This window comes from Thermobia domestica, chromosome 13 (genome assembly GCF_964235325.1).
Source record: "Thermobia domestica chromosome 13, izTheDome1.hap1.1, whole genome shotgun sequence".
Taxonomy (NCBI): domain Eukaryota; kingdom Metazoa; phylum Arthropoda; class Insecta; order Zygentoma; family Lepismatidae; genus Thermobia; species Thermobia domestica.
This window is the reverse complement of record NC_137466.1, coordinates 70,831,537-70,853,651: the sequence shown is the minus strand read 5'-3', so window position 1 is coordinate 70,853,651 and position 22,115 is coordinate 70,831,537. Positions and strand designations below refer to the sequence as shown.

General features: G+C 32.7%; 2 protein-coding genes across 3 annotated transcripts in view; both read left to right on the top strand.

Annotated features, from left to right (window-relative positions):
• Positions 1-22,115, top strand: part of LOC145668225 (macrophage mannose receptor 1-like) — a 125,096-nt gene that overhangs the window by 36,452 nt on the left and 66,529 nt on the right. Inside the window, exons 7-9 of one of the 2 annotated variants that reach the window (XM_081735877.1) lie at positions 3,438-3,677; positions 7,787-7,999; positions 9,326-9,548. In XM_081735877.1, coding sequence (XP_081592003.1) covers positions 3,438-3,677; positions 7,787-7,999; positions 9,326-9,548 — 676 coding nt within the window. The remainder of the gene's footprint in view (positions 1-3,437; positions 3,678-7,786; positions 8,000-9,325; positions 9,549-22,115) is intronic. The other variant, XM_081735878.1, reaches the window with a different exon arrangement.
• Positions 13,172-22,115, top strand: part of LOC145669066 (secretory phospholipase A2 receptor-like) — a 65,406-nt gene continuing 56,462 nt past the window's right edge. Inside the window, exons 1-3 of the mRNA XM_081737425.1 lie at positions 13,172-13,193; positions 14,335-14,451; positions 15,947-16,159. Coding sequence (XP_081593551.1) covers positions 13,172-13,193; positions 14,335-14,451; positions 15,947-16,159 — 352 coding nt within the window. The remainder of the gene's footprint in view (positions 13,194-14,334; positions 14,452-15,946; positions 16,160-22,115) is intronic.

Here is a 22,115-nt window from a genome sequence, read left to right as displayed (position 1 = left end):
AGGTATTATTACATAGTTGTTAACTTTTAACTTATATCGCAGTTCCAGCACAGTATTTTAGTCGGTCAGCATTATTGTTTTGTTGTTCAGGTTTCGTTGAGAACTATCTCTCTACGAACGGAGAACACGTTATTAATGGGACAACTAAATACAAATATAGAGAATTTCTGTGAAAACAGTTTCCTAATTGCTTGACACCAAGAACTGGACGCAGAGCTTGTACGATTGTAACCTGATACTTTACAACTACTGTAATTGAAGATTTTTTAAATGTCTTACGTCTGATGTCAAGAAACAACAATAATTCCCTATCCAAGAAGGATACTAGATACATCGTTTCGGAAATGAAGCCATAAATATGAAAAAGTAATTGAAAATGTCGTGAATAATAAATAAATAAAATTACTTTATTTATTATGTATGATATCTATAGTTGTCCAACATTTTTCATTACCAGTCAGCGATATTGTTAATTTTATATTATAATAAAATTATATACATAAAATATATTCTATCACAAACATAACTACGAACAACCGAATCATCTTGTGTTACAAATACGATTGGTGGATTACAAGACATTTTCGTAACTCACCACTTTCTTGTACAAACTCCATAATGTAGTAAAATATCATTCAATTTAGGGTTATTTAACTATAAAATTTTCTTACAATTTACAGTTATTAATACATTATTGACATACAACGATTTAAAATGTCTGATAGCGAATTTATAACTTGAGTAATTTTATTGTGATACGTATTGTGAATTTGTGATAAATAAATTGCGCCAGGAGCTTTCTGGGTGCATTTCTCAGATATTGCAGGCTATATCACACTTAATTGGAATATGCTTACTTTAAAGTAAAGACAATGTTCTTTTCAACTATGTTGTGAAGGAAATGAATCTAAATATTGTGAAATCTCTCAACATATTGTTACCTATGTCCATCGACGGAAGTACACTGGCAGGTAAGAAGAGTAATTAGATCAGCGTCCCTTCCAAGGTACTTCTATACAATTTTTAAACAATATAAATCTGTACAACGTAACGAAATCAAACGTAATTTTATCTCATGTAGGAGTGCACGATGATGAAAGCTAAAGTACTTGCCTCTGTGTTAGTATTCCCTGTTTTCCTCTCAAGGAATCTGAAGTTTCAACACTGTGTCCGTGAGTTTTCGGAGTTCTCATAATTCCTTCTACATTGTCGTTTCACTAATACTTCTACAGTCATTTCCATAGTCATAGTAAATACAAATGTTAGACCAAAGATTAAATTTCATTCCACTTACCTAATGAGCTTCGAATCCATTTCAACCATATTTAATACTAATGTCAATAAAACAAGTTCAGATAAAACATTCATTTGTTGATTTTAAATCACTTCGTATTGTGCAATTGTTCACTTCATCCTTTTCGTCACTTTTAATGATGCCACAAAATATAAAAATATTTTGTTATCTTTCTCCGATGTTCGTTGTTCAAATTACGTATTTTCTAGATCCAAACATCAGTCGGGGACGCTTCGTATCCATGCCAGGAACTATTTTCAACCTCTTTACGAATATAGTGAAACATTCCCCTGTCAGGGATAATTCTGGGATCCCCGGTGGGACATCGCATCTTCCTTATTTATTATTATATTTATTTTAAATTAAATCTTGCAGTCTTATTTGAACACCCGAAGTTTTTGGGAAGATTCTCTTGTGATTAAAGACTTTATGATTAGTGTATGCATCCCTGACACTAGAAAATTTTTTTCAAGTTGGAACATATGTATTTTGGATTCTACGATAAACTGTAGGTCCAAGCTTCACATAATCTAAGTGAAGCTAAAATCCAATCAACAACTATTGGTTTTGTACGACGATATTACTTTACAGAGGTTGATTCACTTATGTTGAGCTGAATTTGAATGTGCCACTTTCCTAGGAAATGCCGTATTTTTCACCACCAACTATGTTCAAACTACAGGCTACTGATACTGACTATTGCCCGGCATTGAAGTTTTCATTGCAGAAGACTATGTTGCTGATGGACCATGAGTATTACATCCCACTCCCCTTCACATGCTTTTCACAGGATAATGGTGCTAAGGATTCGGCAATGGGAACTGCACCGCTTGAGGAGTCCGAAAGCACAATAGTCCATTGGACTGGCATCTGGACTTTTGAGAGGGATACCAGAGATGGGAATTGCCTAAATTCTAGTTTTCTGTTCCATGCGGCGATAGAATTCCAGCGATGTTTTCGGTCTGTGGATGCCTTGTCTTGATGCAGTTCAACGTGGTTCACGTATTATCCGTACAATGTTGGGATTTCATGCTCGTACATTTCAATCAGGACATGAGTGTGGTAGTACGCTCTATTGATTTTCTTATTTCACTCCACCTTTGGGAGACGCAGTTTGCCCCTGTACGAGAAATCGACCACAATTATGAATCCTTTTGGGAAACGGTTCTAGATGCTCGCGTCGGTGTGGTGGGTTCAGAACCCTGTGCCGCATATTTCCGTATAATAGGATTTACAATGGCACTGTCTATATGAAAATTAAGCATTTGACACATTTCTACGACGCGTGATCCTGTAAACTTAGCATTTGAAAGCGACACACTAAATCCCTCCTAGAATTTGCTCAGTTTCTGCGACATCAGACTACGCTCGACTACGCTGCTGTATGTGCGAGATACTGTTGCTTGCCTCACGGTAATCTTACGGATATGGATTACGCATATGTGGTACAGTTTCACATTCACTTCAGCTCAATGTAACTGAATCAACCTTTGTATAACTATAAAAAATAGTGGATGACTAAGTACCTATTAGTGAGAATGCTTGCTATTGATATCATTATTTCGAATTTGTGCTTTAAATGGTTTTAGTTTAGTCTTTCAATTATCCTAATTCGGCTAATAGGGCTAATGTTTCCCTAAACATCCACCTAGGAATTGTACACCCATCTATAGATATATACTTCGTACCAGGAAGGAAGAAGTTCGATTTTTAATGCAACTCAGAATTTGCGTTCACACTTAGGATTCTGTCTACCATGAAGTATAAACTCACGTAAGGAATTATGAAAATTGTCGATAATGTATAAAGATAAAAATCTAGACGAAACTCCTATAGTTTCAATTACTGGTACTGATTATTATCTCCTAACTTTATGTAGAGTAGTTGCTGAGCTTTAAACTCAGTCACATATTTAACGGGAGCCCTTGGCTGCTTTCACGGAAGTGATGTAAATCTTAAATTACTATAAAAATGGTTATTTTAATTTACACAAAATGTATCAGTCCCTATAGCCCTTCTGGATCCAGCCTTTTCATAGAAGCTGTTCTAAAGGTCTTTAATTCAATAATTATTTAAGTATAGCTTGAATGGAAAAGCATGATATTATAGTGCATCTAAAACACATATTTTTGCTATATTACAGAAATGTACCACTCTTGGTTGAACGCCAAATACAATGCCAATGAAGAGTCCTGGTCCTGGCAGGATGGAGGAGGTGATCCATTTAAGAAGGGAGATGAAACATTTGGAGAATGGTCAGATGATGAACAGCCCACCAACTACGAGTGTCTGAATATGGACAGAAGAAACCACAATAAGGGGGTTATATTTGGAATATTGTGTGAGAGCAAGGAAGAATACATTTGTGTCAGAGACAAGACACGTAAGTCACTTTAGAAAATGAATACTTCGTCTAATACATTTCAAATTTAATGAAATCACTCTTTAGTTATTTAATGAAGGGAAACTATACCACCAAATAAATTTTTAGATATCTTTTGCCGCAGAATGAGGTACATAAGTACAATAATAAATACATGTGATTTTCGAGGATAATGATATCGTAATTGCATCAAGAGAGTTCTTAGGTATTCGTTGATAGTAAAATAAGGTGAAAGAGCCAGAAGAAATACGTTGTCACCATATGCTGTTCATTCAAATTATTTAGTGCAAATAAACTAACTTGTGTATGAGCTTTGGTAATTTACGAAGAAATACACTGTTTCACAAAAGGAAAGCAGTAATTCGTTATGAATAGGCTTAACTTATCCAAAGTCCGTTATTACATATAGTGTAAACAATATAAATTCTAATACACTCAATCGTTTTAGACTTCATGGTACAAGTAAAAACTTGTGAACAAAACAACAAAAGAATTTCTTTGGACAGTTTACTGTCTTTATTGTCAAATTTATGTATTATCCACCTTAAATTGGACCCAACTTCTGGCACCAAAAGATATTAAAATAACCAAATATAGCACTAATAATCTCAACACTAGTCTTTGAGTGAAATCCTGTAGTTAAACAGTGGTCAAAGACAGATGAGTCTCATGAAGATGGTAGCATATAGTAGATAATGAGGAATATTAATTGAGTCGTATTCTTTAGATAAATAACGTATGCATTATTAAATTTTGTACTTCCATTTAAATTTTATAGATTTCTAAAGTTTTTGAGACAAACTATATTAACAAGATGTATTCTCTTTGCTGAATGTATGGTGAAGAAATTAGAAATCTATTAACTATTTTTCGTAAATACACTAGTGGCCAAGAGTTAAGCATCACTAAGATATAAAGCAATATTGTATATATGAAATGTGAGATTACCGAGTAAGAAAACAGTTATCTGATATACAGTAGAATAAAATGTATTATATTAAAAGTTACATTTTATTGAAAAAACACAAAACATTAGAATTTGAAGATAAATTTTCTCTCTTGAATAACCAAAAGAGGTTATTATTCCTAACAATCACGTAAGTGTCGGAACAACGTTGCATATTCTCTACGATATGTTTCAAGAGTTCTGACTGGTTCCAGTTCTCGGGAGAGCAGTAAAAATCTCTATTATTTCCGTAGTGAGGACGGCGAGGTGGAACTCTTCTCTGCAATGAATTCTAAACATGTATGGAATTAAATTTGAAGATCTCGTTGATCAATCTATCTTCAAGGAATCAATCCAGCAAGTTTGCTTGCCATGAACGTATATTATCGCATATAAAAATGAAAACTGAGCGATTTGCGCTAATGAAAATTTATACATTTTGTATTAGCATCTCGTCTCTCTCCCTAAAGGAAGTATTAATACCTCTGGTTATGAGCGCAATTACTTACATTCCTTGAACATGATGACTACGCACATCAACATTCTATAGCCACCCAACTAATCCCTTTACACAATATTCCTTGGGTTGAATTTTGTTCGAGACTTCGTTTAAACTAATGTACGATTAATCTCGTCTCATTTATGAAGAGCTACTATTCGTTTAGGTTCCAATTTCGTTGAATGCGACTTCAATGTAAATTAGCTGATAAAGTGATATACACATTTGCTGAACTTCTGGCGTGGAGACTATTTGTCTTTACTCTAGGACATTGAGGTACACAGTTTGTAAAGAAAGTCTTAACTTTTAAGACAGCTGCAGGCTCTGAAAACAATTGTCTCACTGGGGTTGTCTAGTTTCGTTGTGTAGTTAAGATCAGATGCTGCTCTTGTTAAAGTTATTGCTCTTGAACAACCTTGTGCTGGTTTATGATGAATATCTCCTGTGTCTTGGAACCAACTTCAAAGCCTAGAAATAACATTTTGCGGCACATTCAAGATTGCTGAGACTTCCCTCTCTTTCCCACCTGCTTCTGGATAGCCTATTCTCCTTCCAATCTAAAAGAGTAACATGACTGTCAAGGGTAAACTAACATCTTTATGTCATGTTCTTGTTTTACAATACAAATGTTACCAAGAGATCCTTTCAATTACAAGCATAGTGCAAGATAGAACTGAACACTAATGGTCTGATACATTCTATTTGTTTGTCTTTCAACCACACGTCTATTTCACACTAATAAAAAATGCTCTTGTCTGTGAACATGAGGTGAGTTACCCTCCTTGATAAATACTCTCCGTGATCGCACTATTCTCCTTCTTCCATTTTTCTAGTTTACGAGTTGTATTTAACCTTTGATACAACTGTAATATGTACTAATAACGAGAAGACATCGGATATAGTATTAATTTAGGTTTTAATATGGTAGAAAGCTAAATTAAAATGCACCATTAAACCATTTGTCGGCACGTTGCCGAGTAAATTTGGAGAGGTTGTTGGAAATTTCACGTAAGTGGCAGTCACAGAATAAGTAACAATGGTAAAGAGAGCTTAGAACCATGAAAGTGAAAACCCATGGGTTTGAAATTTGTATAATCAGTAAAGGTATAAATGAAACTTCTTATAATTTGAAAGAAATAACCCCGTTAGTAGTCGAGTATTTAGCAAGTATAATTTCTGAGAGCATTATACCTGATTTAGTTTTGAATGAGGGTGCTTGGATCTGATATAAATCAGAGTAGTCATTTGGATCCACTTTAAGGGATAAAGTTCTTCTGGTATAACATCGGTGTTTGTAATAAAAGTCAAAATAGTGATGACTTACGTTAATACCATAACATATTAATTACTTTGATCTCAGGGTTTCGTGCCTCGGTCTTCTGTCGAGCTTCCGTTTGCTGCTAGATTACACGACCTCTTCTTACGTCTTCCCTTGTTCTGTGATGTTTTTTTCTTGGGCTTGCTTTTCAAATACCCTTTTTTCTCACAGCTGCTAACTCTGAGCTCACAGCCCCTATTGCAATTTTACAAAAATCTTAATAAATTCCGAGAGACGCCACTGGGTCCTGGAAAAAAATTCTTAAAATGACCACACAACTTAGTTTTGGTACGTTTTTGTCATCATGCGTGGTTTTCGCTTATATGTCAAATAATTAAAATTATTTTCTAGCGTCATGTCATGCCATTCTGGACCCCTTACGTAGACGAATTTTGGGATTGTTTTTCTTTTCCGAAGCAAAGTGTCATTCTATCATAGCGTTGGGGTCTGTTTATTTACCATGTGTTTAATTGTTGCCGAATCTCTACGCGTCTAATTTTAATAGTGCAATATACAGATCATTATTTCATATACAGCTCGTCCCTTTACTAAATGGTATTATCCTCTCCCAACAATGTTACCTATTTCATTATATACTCTTAGTAGCGAAGCTTTATTTATACACTAAAATTTCGTGTGCTTCTTTTTCTTATAAATTTGACATCGTATTGGTCATTTTTGTTCCTGTTTGTTCGTCTCCAGTTAGTCTGAAATGTGTGAATGTTAGCTAGTTTTGGGAAATGCCCCCACACTGGTTTAAAACCGCACTCCCGTCTGCCATATTTATGGTCATTTTTCCGAAAGTATCTTGGTGACAACCTACAAGTAACAATCTTCCAATGCATCTATAGTTCGTTTCGTATCAATCAATAAACTGTCTATGTTAAAATTCCTCTCTGGGGTGGTATAGACGCAACAATCTAAAATTCCACGGAAGAAACCACTAAACTGACATGCTTGGCGACACGCTTTTTACTTCTGTGTGGCCGCAAATTAATGAGGACTATCTTCTTTCATTTTCTTTCTTTTTCTTTTTTTGTAAAAAAGGAGGAAAATTGGATGTATGCAGAGCATACATTTTTATTTTTAACTTTAATGAATGTAGTCATTTAATATGTACAATCAAGCGTATTACATGTTGAAACCGGACGTTAGATTTCAATCCACCAAAAAAATAATTCTTTGTTTGCTAATATATATACGTGAAACAAGAACTGTTAAATACTTGTATTGTTGTGGTATGTTAGGAATCTTTAAACAAAAGAGAGCGAATATATTACTTATCAAAAAGGTTAAGATGCCTACAGATGAAATATTGTAATACATCCATTCATAATTTTAAACAGCGGAAGACAAGGATGTGGATGGACCAATGGAAGCTGAGACGCAGAGCGACGTTGAGCTAATAGAATATGGTGGACGTGCCTATGAATTACACTACCATAAAGCAAACTTTGAAGATGCTTATAAAGCATGTGCTGCCAACGTTTCATCCGCTGGTCTGGCTACATTCAGTGATATGGCAACACTGAGATATTTGCTAGACCACCAGTCAAAGCGTAAGTATATGTAAAATGTCAGTAATTGATGAATTATTACAAAGGGGAAACGAATTGGAAGAATTAATTCAAATACTTTCAAAAATATAGTATTTATTGAAATATTTATGAAAAGTAAATCTTTAATTTGTACCAAAAGTAACAAAATAGTACATATATATCTCAAAACCTATTCAGTGCACTTTCTTTTAAAACACTTGAAATAAATTCGATGGTACAATGTTAGATCTGTAATATTTACTAAATCTTAAATGTTAAAATCTAAGTTTAAAAGTAGACATATTTTACTATTTAGTATACTGTAATTTTAGTTACAGAACTAGTTGTTCGAATCAAGTTTTAATAAACAGTTTTGACAATTTTTCTCATTTTGATGATACACTCGTCCTTCGTTTTAATGGACTGTTGCCGATTTTCTGTAATTTCCGACAGTAGTCTGCAATGGCTAATAACTACAATTACATTAGGAAAGAACGAAGAAAAGAAAAATAGAGTACTAACTTTCAACTCAGTATACTATCCAATCTAAAATACCTGGTCACTGTAAATACACACCATAATACAATAAGTTCATCATTTGTTGTTTGAAATAAGAGCGTTAAAGCGGAATCAGCTGCTTTAGATGTTACCCATTGCTTTCGAAATTCGTTAAATCGAGGTCCATAGTAGAATACAGGTAGTAGTCGCAAGACGTTTATATTTCTTCTATTATAGTGTTCACATTCTTAATAGACTTAAATTAAAATACCGATAAGATGAAATGAAGTATACTTGTTTAAAAATTCCAATTATTAGTAAAAGCCAACATTTCCGTATATACGTTTTTTACCCATAACTTTTGTATTAGTGCTCCTATTTGAGTATAAGTTTGTTTTGTGTTCAGAAAATGACATTTTGAAAGATGCCAAATACATTGTTTACAGAATACAACATAAAAGGAGGTTTACACTTATGCTTTGATTTTACGTGATATTTCTAAACACATGCTTTTGTCCTCCTGCCTCTGGGTTCTAAAACTATCAGGGATTAAAAGAATAGAAATTTTTTTTCCTTACAAGCAAACACAATTTTCAATGTTCATTCAAATATCCGTCCTAGACTGATGTTACTGATAATTGTATTTCAGTATCTTTTAGTGACTTGTAGGATTTGTTCTAGAAAAGCTTCGTATTGACATATTTCAAGATTGATCTCAGGACTTCTTTTCCTAGTTCCAATCTCTAAACCTTGTTCTATTCTGTTTTGAGTAAAACGCCATCACAATAATTACTTTAAAACATTTAAATAAACTTAATAATTCCTTTCTATTTATTTTCATGTATTCAGTGGATGCAGGTCTTTGGATTGGAGCTGAGTATGAGGGCAATAATTGGCAGTGGCTTGGTGGGAAGCCAATGGTAAATACGAGCGATGGGTTTCCTCCATTCGCTCACGCTGCTCCACGCGCTGGATCCAACTGTTTAACACTTGAATATTTCGAAGACTTCCAGGTGAAATTTGTAGATCAACCGTGTAGTTCTCAGAAATATTTCGTTTGTGAGATTGGTAAGTAAGTATAACTCTACTTTTTGCTTTTCTATTCTTCAAAATATTGATTTGATGTTTACCAACGACATTATACCATATATCAGTAAGTACATTTTACATTATTCGCAATTATGCATTTATTTTGCTTTTGAGACAACATTAACTAATAGGTTTAACGTTAAAAAAGGATAGCAACTCTATGCGATATTGCGCATGACCAAATATATTATGACACATTCTAAATTTTTTTGTATATGCAGATTAATAAGTAACGAAAAAATTCATCTTATTGCTTGAGGTAATTTCGTGTTATGATACGCACACCCGATAAATGTATTCTATGTGACCGTAAACACGCATTAGTGAAATAGCAGCTCCCTACGAGAAGGTTAACCCATGCCGATTTGACGACAAAGTCATGAAATGGCGTTTCCACATTATAATTTAGAATGTCCAACCATGATAACGGAGAAACCAAAAGAGACGGAGAAACGAAACTTTGCACGAAGCAACTAGAGAAAGGAAGAAACCTGCTCGTTTCTTGACGAACATCACCAGATGGACAGTGTTGCCAACCCGAGAGAAAATTAAGTTTTTGTAAATCGAATTACATAAATTGGATATTATCATTGGAAGTAACAATGAATATAAAGACAAAAGAAATGGTAAACGCAGATGAGTGTTGCAAACGTTTCGAGAAATAATGTGAAGCATGTGTTAAATGCAAACGACGTTGGCACACGTAGCGTTTATATCTTTTACGAACCACATTTCTCAGATTTAACAAGATAGAGAATATCTCGGTCAGTATGTGACTAGTCGATGTCACATAACCACAGTACTGCTCCTCATGCTCTACCGAATGAATTGCTTTATAAGTTTCAAACCATACTACACTAGTGACCTTTTCCGAGTTATTCTACCTTTCCCAAACTCAACTTTTCTCTTATGTTGATAGCAACACTGTTCAATGGACAATTCTAGACTTGAAGTCTGCGTAAATAGATCTTGTTAATATTTAGTTTAAGGTGTACAAAACATTAGTACCTCACTCCCTGTGTGTGCCAAAAGAATTTGCATTTAACACATATTTCGCATTATTTCTCGAAAAGTTTGCAACACTAATCCATGTTTTCAATTTCTTTTGTCTTTATTTTCATTGTTACTTCCAATCATGATATTCAATTTAGGTCATTCGATTTACAAAAACCTAAGTTTCTCTAGGAGATTGGCAACACTGTTCATCCGATGTTCGTCAATACACGGGCTGGGCAATTTCATGACTTTTTAGTCAAGTTGGCACGGGTTAACGTTCTCGTAGGGTGCTGCTATTTCACTAGTGCGTGTTTACGTTCACATAGAATTCATTTAGCGGGTGTACACATCACATCACAAAATTACCTTATTTAAGGGACACACTAATATATATATATATATATATATATATATATATATATATATATATATATATATATTGTATCAAAGGTAAATAATTCCGTTATATTTAGAAAAAAACGAGGAAGATATTGATTTGAAATTGAATATAATACATTAAATTCTTATTACAATAGGTTCATAGTACAGTGAATATAATGGCTTCTTAAGTATTCATAAGATAAATTAATCATGATATTTAGTTTACCTGTACGAAACTAATTATTTTTATAACAAAATATTTTATACTTTCCATTGACATCATGTTACTTTTGCATTTGAGATGTGAAATAAGTCTAGTTATAAACAAAACATTATAAGGAAAACTATTTTTAAAAAGTTTTCTGACTATTAATTTTCTACAAAAACAAATGATCATTTATTAGCAAAACGATGTATATTTGCTAATCTTAGTATTTTGTACATTTACTGTAATTCTGATATAAATGCTCACTAAACGTTTTATTTGTATTGTGACTGTATCTCAGTGAACTAATAAGCAATCTAGTATTGAATGTCTGGAGATACTTTTAATTTTTTAAACTTTGTGTTTTATGATAGCACGTAATAAACACGATTTAGGAATTTCTTGATAATTGTGAATTATTAGTTAGTTCAGGTTGTATTCGTCTGCATCTACTGAAATAAAACTATTTAAACTACGCATAGTAAACTACTTTCAACTTAATTTTCATCTTTACACTTTTCACAATGATGATTTCCAAAAAAAAAAAAAAAAAAAAAAAAAACAACTTTACTTTCAAAATTGTATATTTCCTTTTTCTCACATTAAAATTTTACGTAGTGCGTAGTATAGGCCTACGATTAGACATTATTTATAAAATTAGCACATAGAATATGACTATTAAAACCATATGGTGTTTACTTATGTCTTAAGTACTCACTGATATATTCCTGAAAATGAACTTAACGGCAACGTGATCTATGACAGCAGTGTGCACATGTAAAATTATAAATTGATAATAACTTTTCACAAGCATACATAAGAAACGTAGTTAGAATTTATAGTTTAATTAGTGTTAAATTATGACATTCAAGATTCTACTAATTTTTAATTGGGTCATTTAGAAGAAACAAAATAATCCCTGCTATGCTATAATCGAAACACCATTATGTGGATACTGAAATATATATATTATGAGCAGTATAATTCATTTTCTGTAACAGATACAGGTTATAAAACCTAGTTCTATGGTCATTAATACGAAAGTATATCAGATATGGGATTGAATAGTTGTAGTTGGACAGAAAATCCCCCTTATTAAGAACATAGAATAGTTTAAGAAACGTTATTAATTCATAAGCTGCATATACACTAACTTAGTATTATAAACTATTTTTAACTTATCATAATATTTTGCCCTCATATGAGTGTTATCTAACTAAATAGTGCAATGTAAAATTTTCCTACTGCTAATTGCATTTTTGATATTACAAAACAAATTTTCTGTGGCATGATCTGTTCTCTCCGGTATATTAAAAACGTGAATTACGATTGTAAATTTAATAGATATTTAAGTCTGTAAGTATTTCATACATTTATTATAATTAGTTATAAGTCACTGTTGAAAGTATGGAGATAGAATATGTGTTACATAACATTGAAGTTTATATCAAACACCAACATCATATCTAAACTTATCGTATAATAATAGTTGTCTTTTGAAATATTTGCTAGTTGAAAGTTATATAAAGCACTTCAATGAAAACTTTTATTTTCGATGTTAATGTTATAGACGTACTATTTTAATGCACGAACTAAATGATTTAAGCAGTTTATTATTGTACATTGAGTGCTTAATTTAGAAATTTTCTTGGTTAATATTTTTCAGTCTATTAAATTTTATAACATAATTTAAACGGTTTTGAATAACCTTTGTTATTCTTAGAAGCGACTTATTAATTAATGTGTACGAGATTAATTTGAAACGTTCTCACAATGAAGTAAAAATCACTTGCTATCCACTTAGAAAAAGTTAATATTTTCAACATAATCTCCTTTGACATTAAAACACTTGCTACAGCTTCTATTCTATCCCGATAATCAGATTCCTCTTTGTCTGCAAAACAAGTTTCAAATTATATTTTAAGTTTTTTTCATCTGATAAAAAATTACATCACTAACAACATTTTTCACTAACGGGAAAAAATCTAGGTTTTTAACCATAAAAAGCTATATCAAGCGAAAAGATGAATGTGGCATCATACCATGGTTAGGTGTGACACATATTGTGTTCTGCATTGTTCATTATTACGTTTTAGTTGACAAACGAGATATTTTCTCATTATTCTTCCACAAGTTGATCAAAATTTAGTAGAATGTTATTTCTTAATGGTTGTACCAATGGAAGAAACTCAATCAGCAGGAAACTTCTAGTGTCATGGATACAACTGAAGCTATACTACCTTCGGTCGACATCATACTTGGTTTCATGCTATATGAAATTGGAATGATTCCATTACATTGTTTTTTTTCTGTTTTTTGATACTGCATCTATATTCCATTAATGGTCGCTAATTGATGTATATAATAATTTGAATGTATCTGGAAACTTGGTTTAGTGTATTTCATTATGATTCGTTTGCGAACAAATATTAGTAGTGGTGGCAATGTTTTACAATGACTTTCATTATGCATAATACTTTAGTCGTAATGCGATCCTGTTGCACTGTATGATGCACTTGTTCAATAATTTCTGGTGGGTGAGATATTTCGGTAGTACGTTAGGCGAGTCATCTTGCAGACTTTCATGATTGTGTTTAAAGTCAGAGGTTTACTCAGAAACAGATAAAAGAACGCAGCAAAGTCTTCTAGTGCATTTCTGATATCGGTAAGAATTTACGATTATGATACTTTGTGTCACTCTTAATCAAATATTTAATTACAACCCGATAATCGCCCCTTTTAAATTTTCACTTACACCAGCACTTGTATTATTAACTATAACCATAGTTGTTTTTAACTGTTCCATCCAAAACAAACAGATATTTATACGGAACATGGCACATTTTAATAGTATAATCGATTTGGAACTATTCTGTCATACGAAATTCGTTTAATAAAATTTTCATTATACCCTCGTGGCAACGTTACATCCACCCATTTTGTTTCATCAATAGAATAAAAACTCATTTATGATTTTGTTGTACCTGCAAGTAATCAAAATATTATGTATAATTGTAATCACAATTCATAGTATATCACATCTACTTAAACCACTATGTATGAATTACGACAGAGAGAGGTATATTTTAGAGCATTACTCGTGATTGTACAATAACTATTCCGTAAAAGACGAACTAGTTCGTGAAATAATGCGAATGTACTTCCTAAAAGCTTTTGGCCCCTTTAGGACCAAACACTCCTCACCAGCTAAACAATGATAGAAGAATTGCCGTAAGAATCGCTCCTGACATTGCCGAAGATGAAACATCTAATTACATCAAGAAGAGCAGACGCTCCTTACCAGGTGAGTATCTCAATTTATTTATGTATATTAGGTTTGATTTCACTGTTCTATTAAATAAATAAATATTAATTAAAGACCAGGATTCACTTCTTAGTATGTAGTATTATAATTGATCAGAGTTTTCTTTGAAGAGAAGCAGGGGCACGTGATGTATGGAACTCATCCGTTATTTAAGTTTAAACTTGGCACCCAAATAGATCTTTAGTTGTGTTGTGAGCATAAGTACCATTTACTAGTTCAGAGTTTGGTTCCTGAATTACGATCTATTAAAATTACTTTACTTGGACTTTGTCAAATTTTTGCAAAGGAGTTCATTATTTACTGTTTATGTCATTTATAACAACGTTATAGTAACATTTAATAACCTCATAACCTCTACTTATAACAAAGATTTGTTAAAATCAATGAACTGATAAATTTTTCTTCACAATCTTAAATCGTACTAGTTAGTTCGTGGAAAAAATGTTTAAATAATAATACACGCTTAACTCAAAGGACCTTATTTACAGAGAGCGATGAATTGACTGAAAATTTGAATTTTTCCACGTAACTGTAGATATAAGTCAATATACAGAGAAATAAATAATTTATGAAATTTAATACTACTTATGTTGAATAGCATATTAATAAATAAACTATTCAAACATTTAATTGTCATTTATACTTGTCGCTATCGCTTCATGACTTCTAATGAAATGTTTCTTAATTTTTAAATCTTATAACTTAAATTTTTATTCGAAATTTTGTTAATGTTGTATTACGAAATATTGAAACCAATTATTTAGAAGTAGTCTATAGTCACATTTAGAAGTAGTCTATAGTCACATTTCTGCAGATCTTTCGATAAAATAGTTTTACTTAATATCTTACAAAGTTACTACTAATTTTATACGTAGTTGCAAGAAGAAAATGAAGGTTGAACTTGAAATAGTGTCTTATTATTCTTTTATTCATCCTAAATCATCCGCTAATCTTATTGAATACTTGGAGTTAACTTGTTCAAAGATGCAGTAAGATACGATGAACGAACGCATATAGTAATTTGAGCTTTGATTTCCCACTGTATTATTTCAGGATATACATCTTATAACTTCTTATAGAAATATTATAAGAATTCCAATCGAAATTAGTCTCTGAAATATTCATTATTTTGAAGAATACATAATCGCTTTATTTACCAAAAATATCGTGATTATTTTCGGTGAAGTCAATCTCTATGTTTTTGTTTCAAGACGTATTAATCCGATATCTAGTAGAAAAATATTTTTAATATAAACAACTGATGGACTATGTAAGAAAAATTATAAGCTTTTACATAAATACTCCAAAATAATTTAGGTGGATAACATTTCATTATTTATCATACAGACTTGGATAATCTTCGTAAAAAGATTTCAAATCTATAAATGGCTAGTTATTCTGTCGTTTAACAAAATGTAATATTTGTGTGTAAAAGACAAGTATTGTTCAATTGATAATTATTTGATCTCTGTAGCAAAAGGTGTACGAACGTTACCAGAGGCTTTGCAAGGACCCGAATTTATTGAACACGAAGTATCGGTAGGCGGAAGAAGAAAAACTTTATTGTTATTCAAAGACAGAGCTACCTGGGATGAAGCTTTCTTTTCGTGTGCAAAACAAAGTAAACGTTACTTAGCAACAATAACAAGCGCTGAATATGTTAATAAGCTTGCAGTATTTGGAGAAAGTAAGTACTTCAGTTTGCCTCTTGATTTTGATTTTATATAATAAACTATTTCTCTCTCTATTTTTTTTACTTAAATTATTAAAGCATATAGTTTCTAGACATCTAAACTAAAGTAACAGCTGGCGTTTCTGTATCTATAGTTCCGTCTACCACTGGATTCGCATATATAATTTGTTTCAGTGTTGGATAAAAGGAAAGAATCATCTGCTGTCTGTAGCAGTGACTAGCGAAGATATGAAGAATTCTTATCAGAATCCAGAATCCGTTAGCATACGCAAATTTGGCATAGGAGACCCAGGTTCGATTCATGGTGGGAGATAAGGTGGTTCGGATTCCACTTTAATCAGTAGGTTCACGCCTTATATAGTAGGGTGGATTGAAAAAAACTTTTTTTTCAGTTTCCAAGTTGCTATACCGCGGAAAAGTTGTGGTTAGTGATGACTTAAAAAACAAATAAAGAAGTGTCGAAATCGGTTAATATCTTCCGATCGCGCAAAGCGTCTGAAAATTTTTAAAAAACATGAAAAACTTAATTTTCTCCTACTCTTTATTAAAATAAAATACTCTCGTATTTTTTACTCTATAGTGATAAAACGTTACAACATGCCTTATTTAATAATAAAAACAGTTGTTTTATGATTTTAGAGAATATCTTCCGACCGCGCAAAGTGTATGAAGTTTAAGAAAAATGTCTGTTGTTCGTATTTTTTAAAAATAATCAAAAATTATAAACTGCGATATTTTTAATGCCTTATAGTGCTGATGTAATAACATGCGTTCTAATATGTTTTATAATGTTTAATGGTTTAATGATAGAGTTCCATGGTTATAACATAATTTCCAAAGCTAACACAAATGTGCAGCTGTTCGCTTGTTTTTATATATAGAAACAACCCAGAGGAGGAGGCTGCACTTCGAGTTCCACCCACATTCTTCTCATCCACCCAGCCATAAAAGGTGTGTACTATTTACAATATTTACATATTTAAATTTGTTTTTCTTTTTTGAAAGACTTACAAAATTGAAGCGATTTTATAGTCAGATTTTGTTCTGAACTCAGGCATTAAAGATCTGGATTTCAACGTTGCTCTGATGTAGCCATCTCTTGATTTGGATCCGCATACTTTGAGCGAAGCTTCTGTAACTAGCTTCACACATCGCTCCACGGCTTGCGTATGGCAGGGGAACTTCTTGATATTCCCATCTGCTATTTCACCTCGTTGAATGAAAGAGTTGATGTCGTCGTTTGAAACTTTTCGAAGAAGAGGTGGAGAAGAATACTTGGCTTCACTCCAGTCAATCATGTTAATGTAATCTGAGGCTTCAAAATGTACAGTTGGAGTAAGAAATGTTCTGATGGTTTTTCCTTTCGAATCAGACTACCTGGCTTTCAAAACTCTTCTAAGCCGTAGTTCTCTAATGTGCTTCCTCTCATTAAAAATCATGGCTATTAAAAGATTTTCAGGGTGGGTAAAGAACGAGTTCCTTTCAATGACGGGGAAAACAACTTGCTTCAAATTGTCAGGCAAGTATCGAGATGTTTCAATTGTTCTATATACATGAATAGGTCCACTTATGAAGGTATTGCTGTTTTTAATTTCAAACCACAGTGGCATCTAAGATTTCAAAATGAAAGTCACTGTGGTTTTTAACTTATTTGAAGGATTTGCTTCACTTATGTATAGTCTGAGAACTCTATTTGCACAAGTGAGCCATCTGGAATGTGAAAGAGGTACGGGATCACGAATTGATCAATCACTTGGACATATGCCAATTTTGACCGCCTGACATATATTTAAAAGCTATCTCTGGTCTTTACTCAAAGAATTTCTGTCAACTTCTGAAATTACACAATCTATTGGTTGAAAATCTATCACTGGCAGTTTCTCACACCCGCTTAGATTATTTCCAATTGGCCCGGAAAATATTGTGGGGCCAACTGTTCCTCTATCAAAATGTTGAAAAAGATGACGGAAAGGTAATTCATTGAAATCGAGTAGGCAAATAGGCCATTGCAGAGGTCGCCCAACATGGATCTGAAGATGACGATAACAGCATTTTTCCAGCCAGTATTTGTATTAGTACATCACAACCGATGATATCCAAGTCTTCCACTGAAATTCCTTGTTCATTAAGGCAAGACACAATGTCTTTAGCAGATCCAGAGCTCGGCGACACATAGCCAATGTATACAGAACCAGGTTCTTTGGTGAGCGAGTAATGGTAATCCTTAATAGTACGACGAAATTGTTTGGATTCAATCTTATCTATAACCAAGGTGTCATCCTTTCTTCCATCAAAATAAAGACCACGCAGTTTATCTAAATCATTTTCACTGTTGTTTTGCAAGTCACTTCTAATTTTGCTCCTTTCCCTTCTAATTTTACACCTTCAATAACCATAGACGCATCTGCTTTGGTTATTATACCAAAGTCTTCTAGCACACTAGGTGCTATAGCAGAACCTGCACGGTCACTGACTCCATATTGATCGTAGTTTAATGCTGTAGCTCCTAATTTAATTCTCATCTGCCATGGAGATGGATATTCCTTTTTCTCAGAGTCATTTGGTTTGTATTCAGGTTAAATTTCAGAACACACTTCGGCTGAACAACTTGGCTCTTCCACAAGTAAAAAATCAGGGTTATCTCTATTTAAAGTATAGCTTCTTCTTTCAAGTCTACGTTCAACGTTGATGTCTCCTTCCGATCCAAAGCACTAATTTTTCCTAACCCATGCTTCCTCTGAAGATATAAGAATTTTCGCTCAATGACAGGAATCTTGTTAGGTTTCTCACACGAGCGCGATCGGAAGATACTCCCTAAAAACATATAACATGTGTTTTTCTTATTAAATATTACTAGTTGTAACGTTTTATCACTATAGCATTAAAAATACGAGAGTATTTTGTTTTCATAATAAGTACGAAAACATTAAATTTTTCGTGCTTTTTAAAATTTTTCAGACTCTTTGCGCGATCGGAAGATATTAACCGATTTCGACACTTCTTTTCTTATTTTTCAAATCATCACTAACCACAACTTTCCCGCGGTATAGCAACTCGGAAACTTAAAAAAAGTTTTTTTTTTCGATCCACCCTATTATATAGCCCCGCTGCTGAAGGGGACGTTAAACTCGAAATCAACTCAACTCATTTTCAGAATCCATTCTTAACTTGCTCATTATGTAAGCGCATAATATTTTTTATTGACTCAAAGGCTATACGAGCGCCAAACCAATGGATATTTTATTTAAATTATATCATATAGACTTCTATCTCTTATGGAACAACAATCTAAAGTATTCATTTTAGACATCATGTAATAATATTTACTTATGAATAAGCATGTTACTGATTTATGTTGACATGGTCTTGACAAATCTAAGAAAAAACATATTTAAATATTTATAAATAAACATGTTAATGGCATAAACATATATAAATGAAATATGTCATAAATTTCAAAAGAAACAGCCCTATTACCTAAAATTGTACATTACGGTAAATGGAATAGGGACCATTGTGTGATATATTTTAACTGTCGAAGATAATTAAATACATTGTCGTGTGCCTTGTGAAGTATCTTGAGTAAAAATTATCCGCCTTATGCAGAGTCGTTTTGACGTATGATTAGATCATACTAAAAGTCTGACTACTGCAGGAAACAAATGTTAGTCGAACTCTTTAGTATGTCACTAATCACGCGTCAGAACGACTGTGCATAAGGCCCTATATGTTTTTAGGGAGAATTCTAGCAAATTCGTAGTCTGGGTCAATAATATATTCTGAATCTAAGAAAAAAGTTAAGTAACGCATCCAGTTGTAACTTGTAATTAACATTACGATTTATTTTCGATAAACAAATTTAACAAGTATCACATATTTTTTGTATAAATTTAATGATAGCATACTTTATGTAGTGTTTTTTTATTACAGAAGTAATATTCTTAAATATTGTAACAAAAACATGTTTTTGCAAAACGTTCTTAAATAATGTTTTTTAAAATGAACCAAAATGAATATTAATCTACTGACAACGCGATATTGCTATAAGAGTAATTAAGATTAATATATTTAAATATAACTAAAGAAATCATGGTGAAATTTTTTGGTTCTTTACTGTTATCAGAACAAAACTCGAAACAAGACTTTGAAACAAAGGAATGCCCAACTAAACCAAGAAATCTCAAATTCAATGTAATATTAGTAATATAGAGAATACGGATAATTGTAAAAATTATGTCTGGCACTAACATTATTCGTAATAAGCACCTTTGCCCTGGTTGCAAAAAGAATTTAAAATGGAGTATACTTACAAAAGAAAAGGCTGTACCGTCATAATTGAACATCTATATATAATTATCGTTAAAGTGCATAGTTGGTGTATGAATTGTAAGTATTTACTAAAGATGTACAAATATTATTAAGATTATTTTTGCTCTTGAATACTCATGATGTTATATGTTTAGAAAATAGTATTACGCCTTTTAAATAAACAGAAATAAGACAAAAATATAATTTTCTGATAACGAAATTGAAAGTATGACTAACGAAAATTGTTATATCTAAACATATGCCAATGGAAACATACCTGACAATTTTCGCGACTACACTGTGATTACTAATCAAAGTAAGAGTTTAAAACAGGAGAGTATTCCAACCACATCCAAAGTTTGATAACCTTATGCATGTTAACATCAGGGGTTCAAATTGAACAGGATTGCTTTCTGCAACGAACTCGTAGACTGCCAGGCATATGTTGCTTGCTTTCCTGTTCTAAAGTTAGTTTTCTTCCGTTTTCGTGAGCCTGTTGTTCGAAAAATTTGCTGTTTTTGACATCTATTCACATGAACATTATTTTTGTATACGGTGAGCAGAATCACCTCCTAAATTTATGGCACGATATTCATTGACACCATGTGTATGTATTTAACACTCTGGTGTCTATTTCCTAAATGGTCCTATACAAAGTGTCTTATACTTCCTGCATTCTGCATCTTTGACTATTATATTTTATGTTTCTTTTTGCATTTTGGGGGTCACAGTGGCTCAGTGGTGGAGCTCTTACCTCTGGTATGTGAGGGGTCTGGTGTGATATCCGGAAAAGTTTGTTTGTGGTGGAAAATATCCATTGGTTTTCTAGAATACTCTCTTTTCCTTTCTACCACACTCTCTTTCTCCAGTTCTTTCATGATCTTTCACGTTGCCTTAATTATCTGTTTCTCTTAACCTAATTGGGCGTAATCGCAGGATTTCATCATGTTATTTGAATGTTATGTTGCTTTCCTTAATGTCTTCGTTGCATGTCATCATTTCTATTTATTGTACATGTCAATGTTTCACGCAAGGTGTATAAAGGAATGTTTAGCGTATTTGAGCGATCTGCATTAAAATACTCTCTTACTTATCAATTTTATTTATTTAGTACTCACACCCTTATATGTAACCTGAGTAAGACCTTTGGAAAACGATCTTAAGCTTGTTCGTTAACTATGATATACCTCGCACGAGCGGTTAGGACGTGTCAACAGTGAACTGGGTACTTTCTCAAACGTTCAAGAAGCGCAATATCTATTACCTTTCTATGAGATAGCGACCCAGGACTAATCTTCTGAAATGGACTTCCTATCATCACACCCCGTGGAAGTAAAGTCTTCACAAGAAAATAACAAGAACTTCTTATACGGTGGCATTAATCGAATGTGAGATGTCACATAGTTACATAAATAATCTGTCAGTCATCTTTAATGGTCACTCAAAGCAAGTTCAAATACAATAGTTGACTATAACTTTTGGTTTAAATTTATTTGACATATCATAAAGGAATAAAAATTCTCTAGAAACACTGCGTCCGCGTCAAAAAGATCCATCTTGTTGTGTCATTACGCTACTGTCTCATCTACGGGTCACTCCATAAATTTGATCGGGTTTCTTCATGGCTAATACATTGTATTAC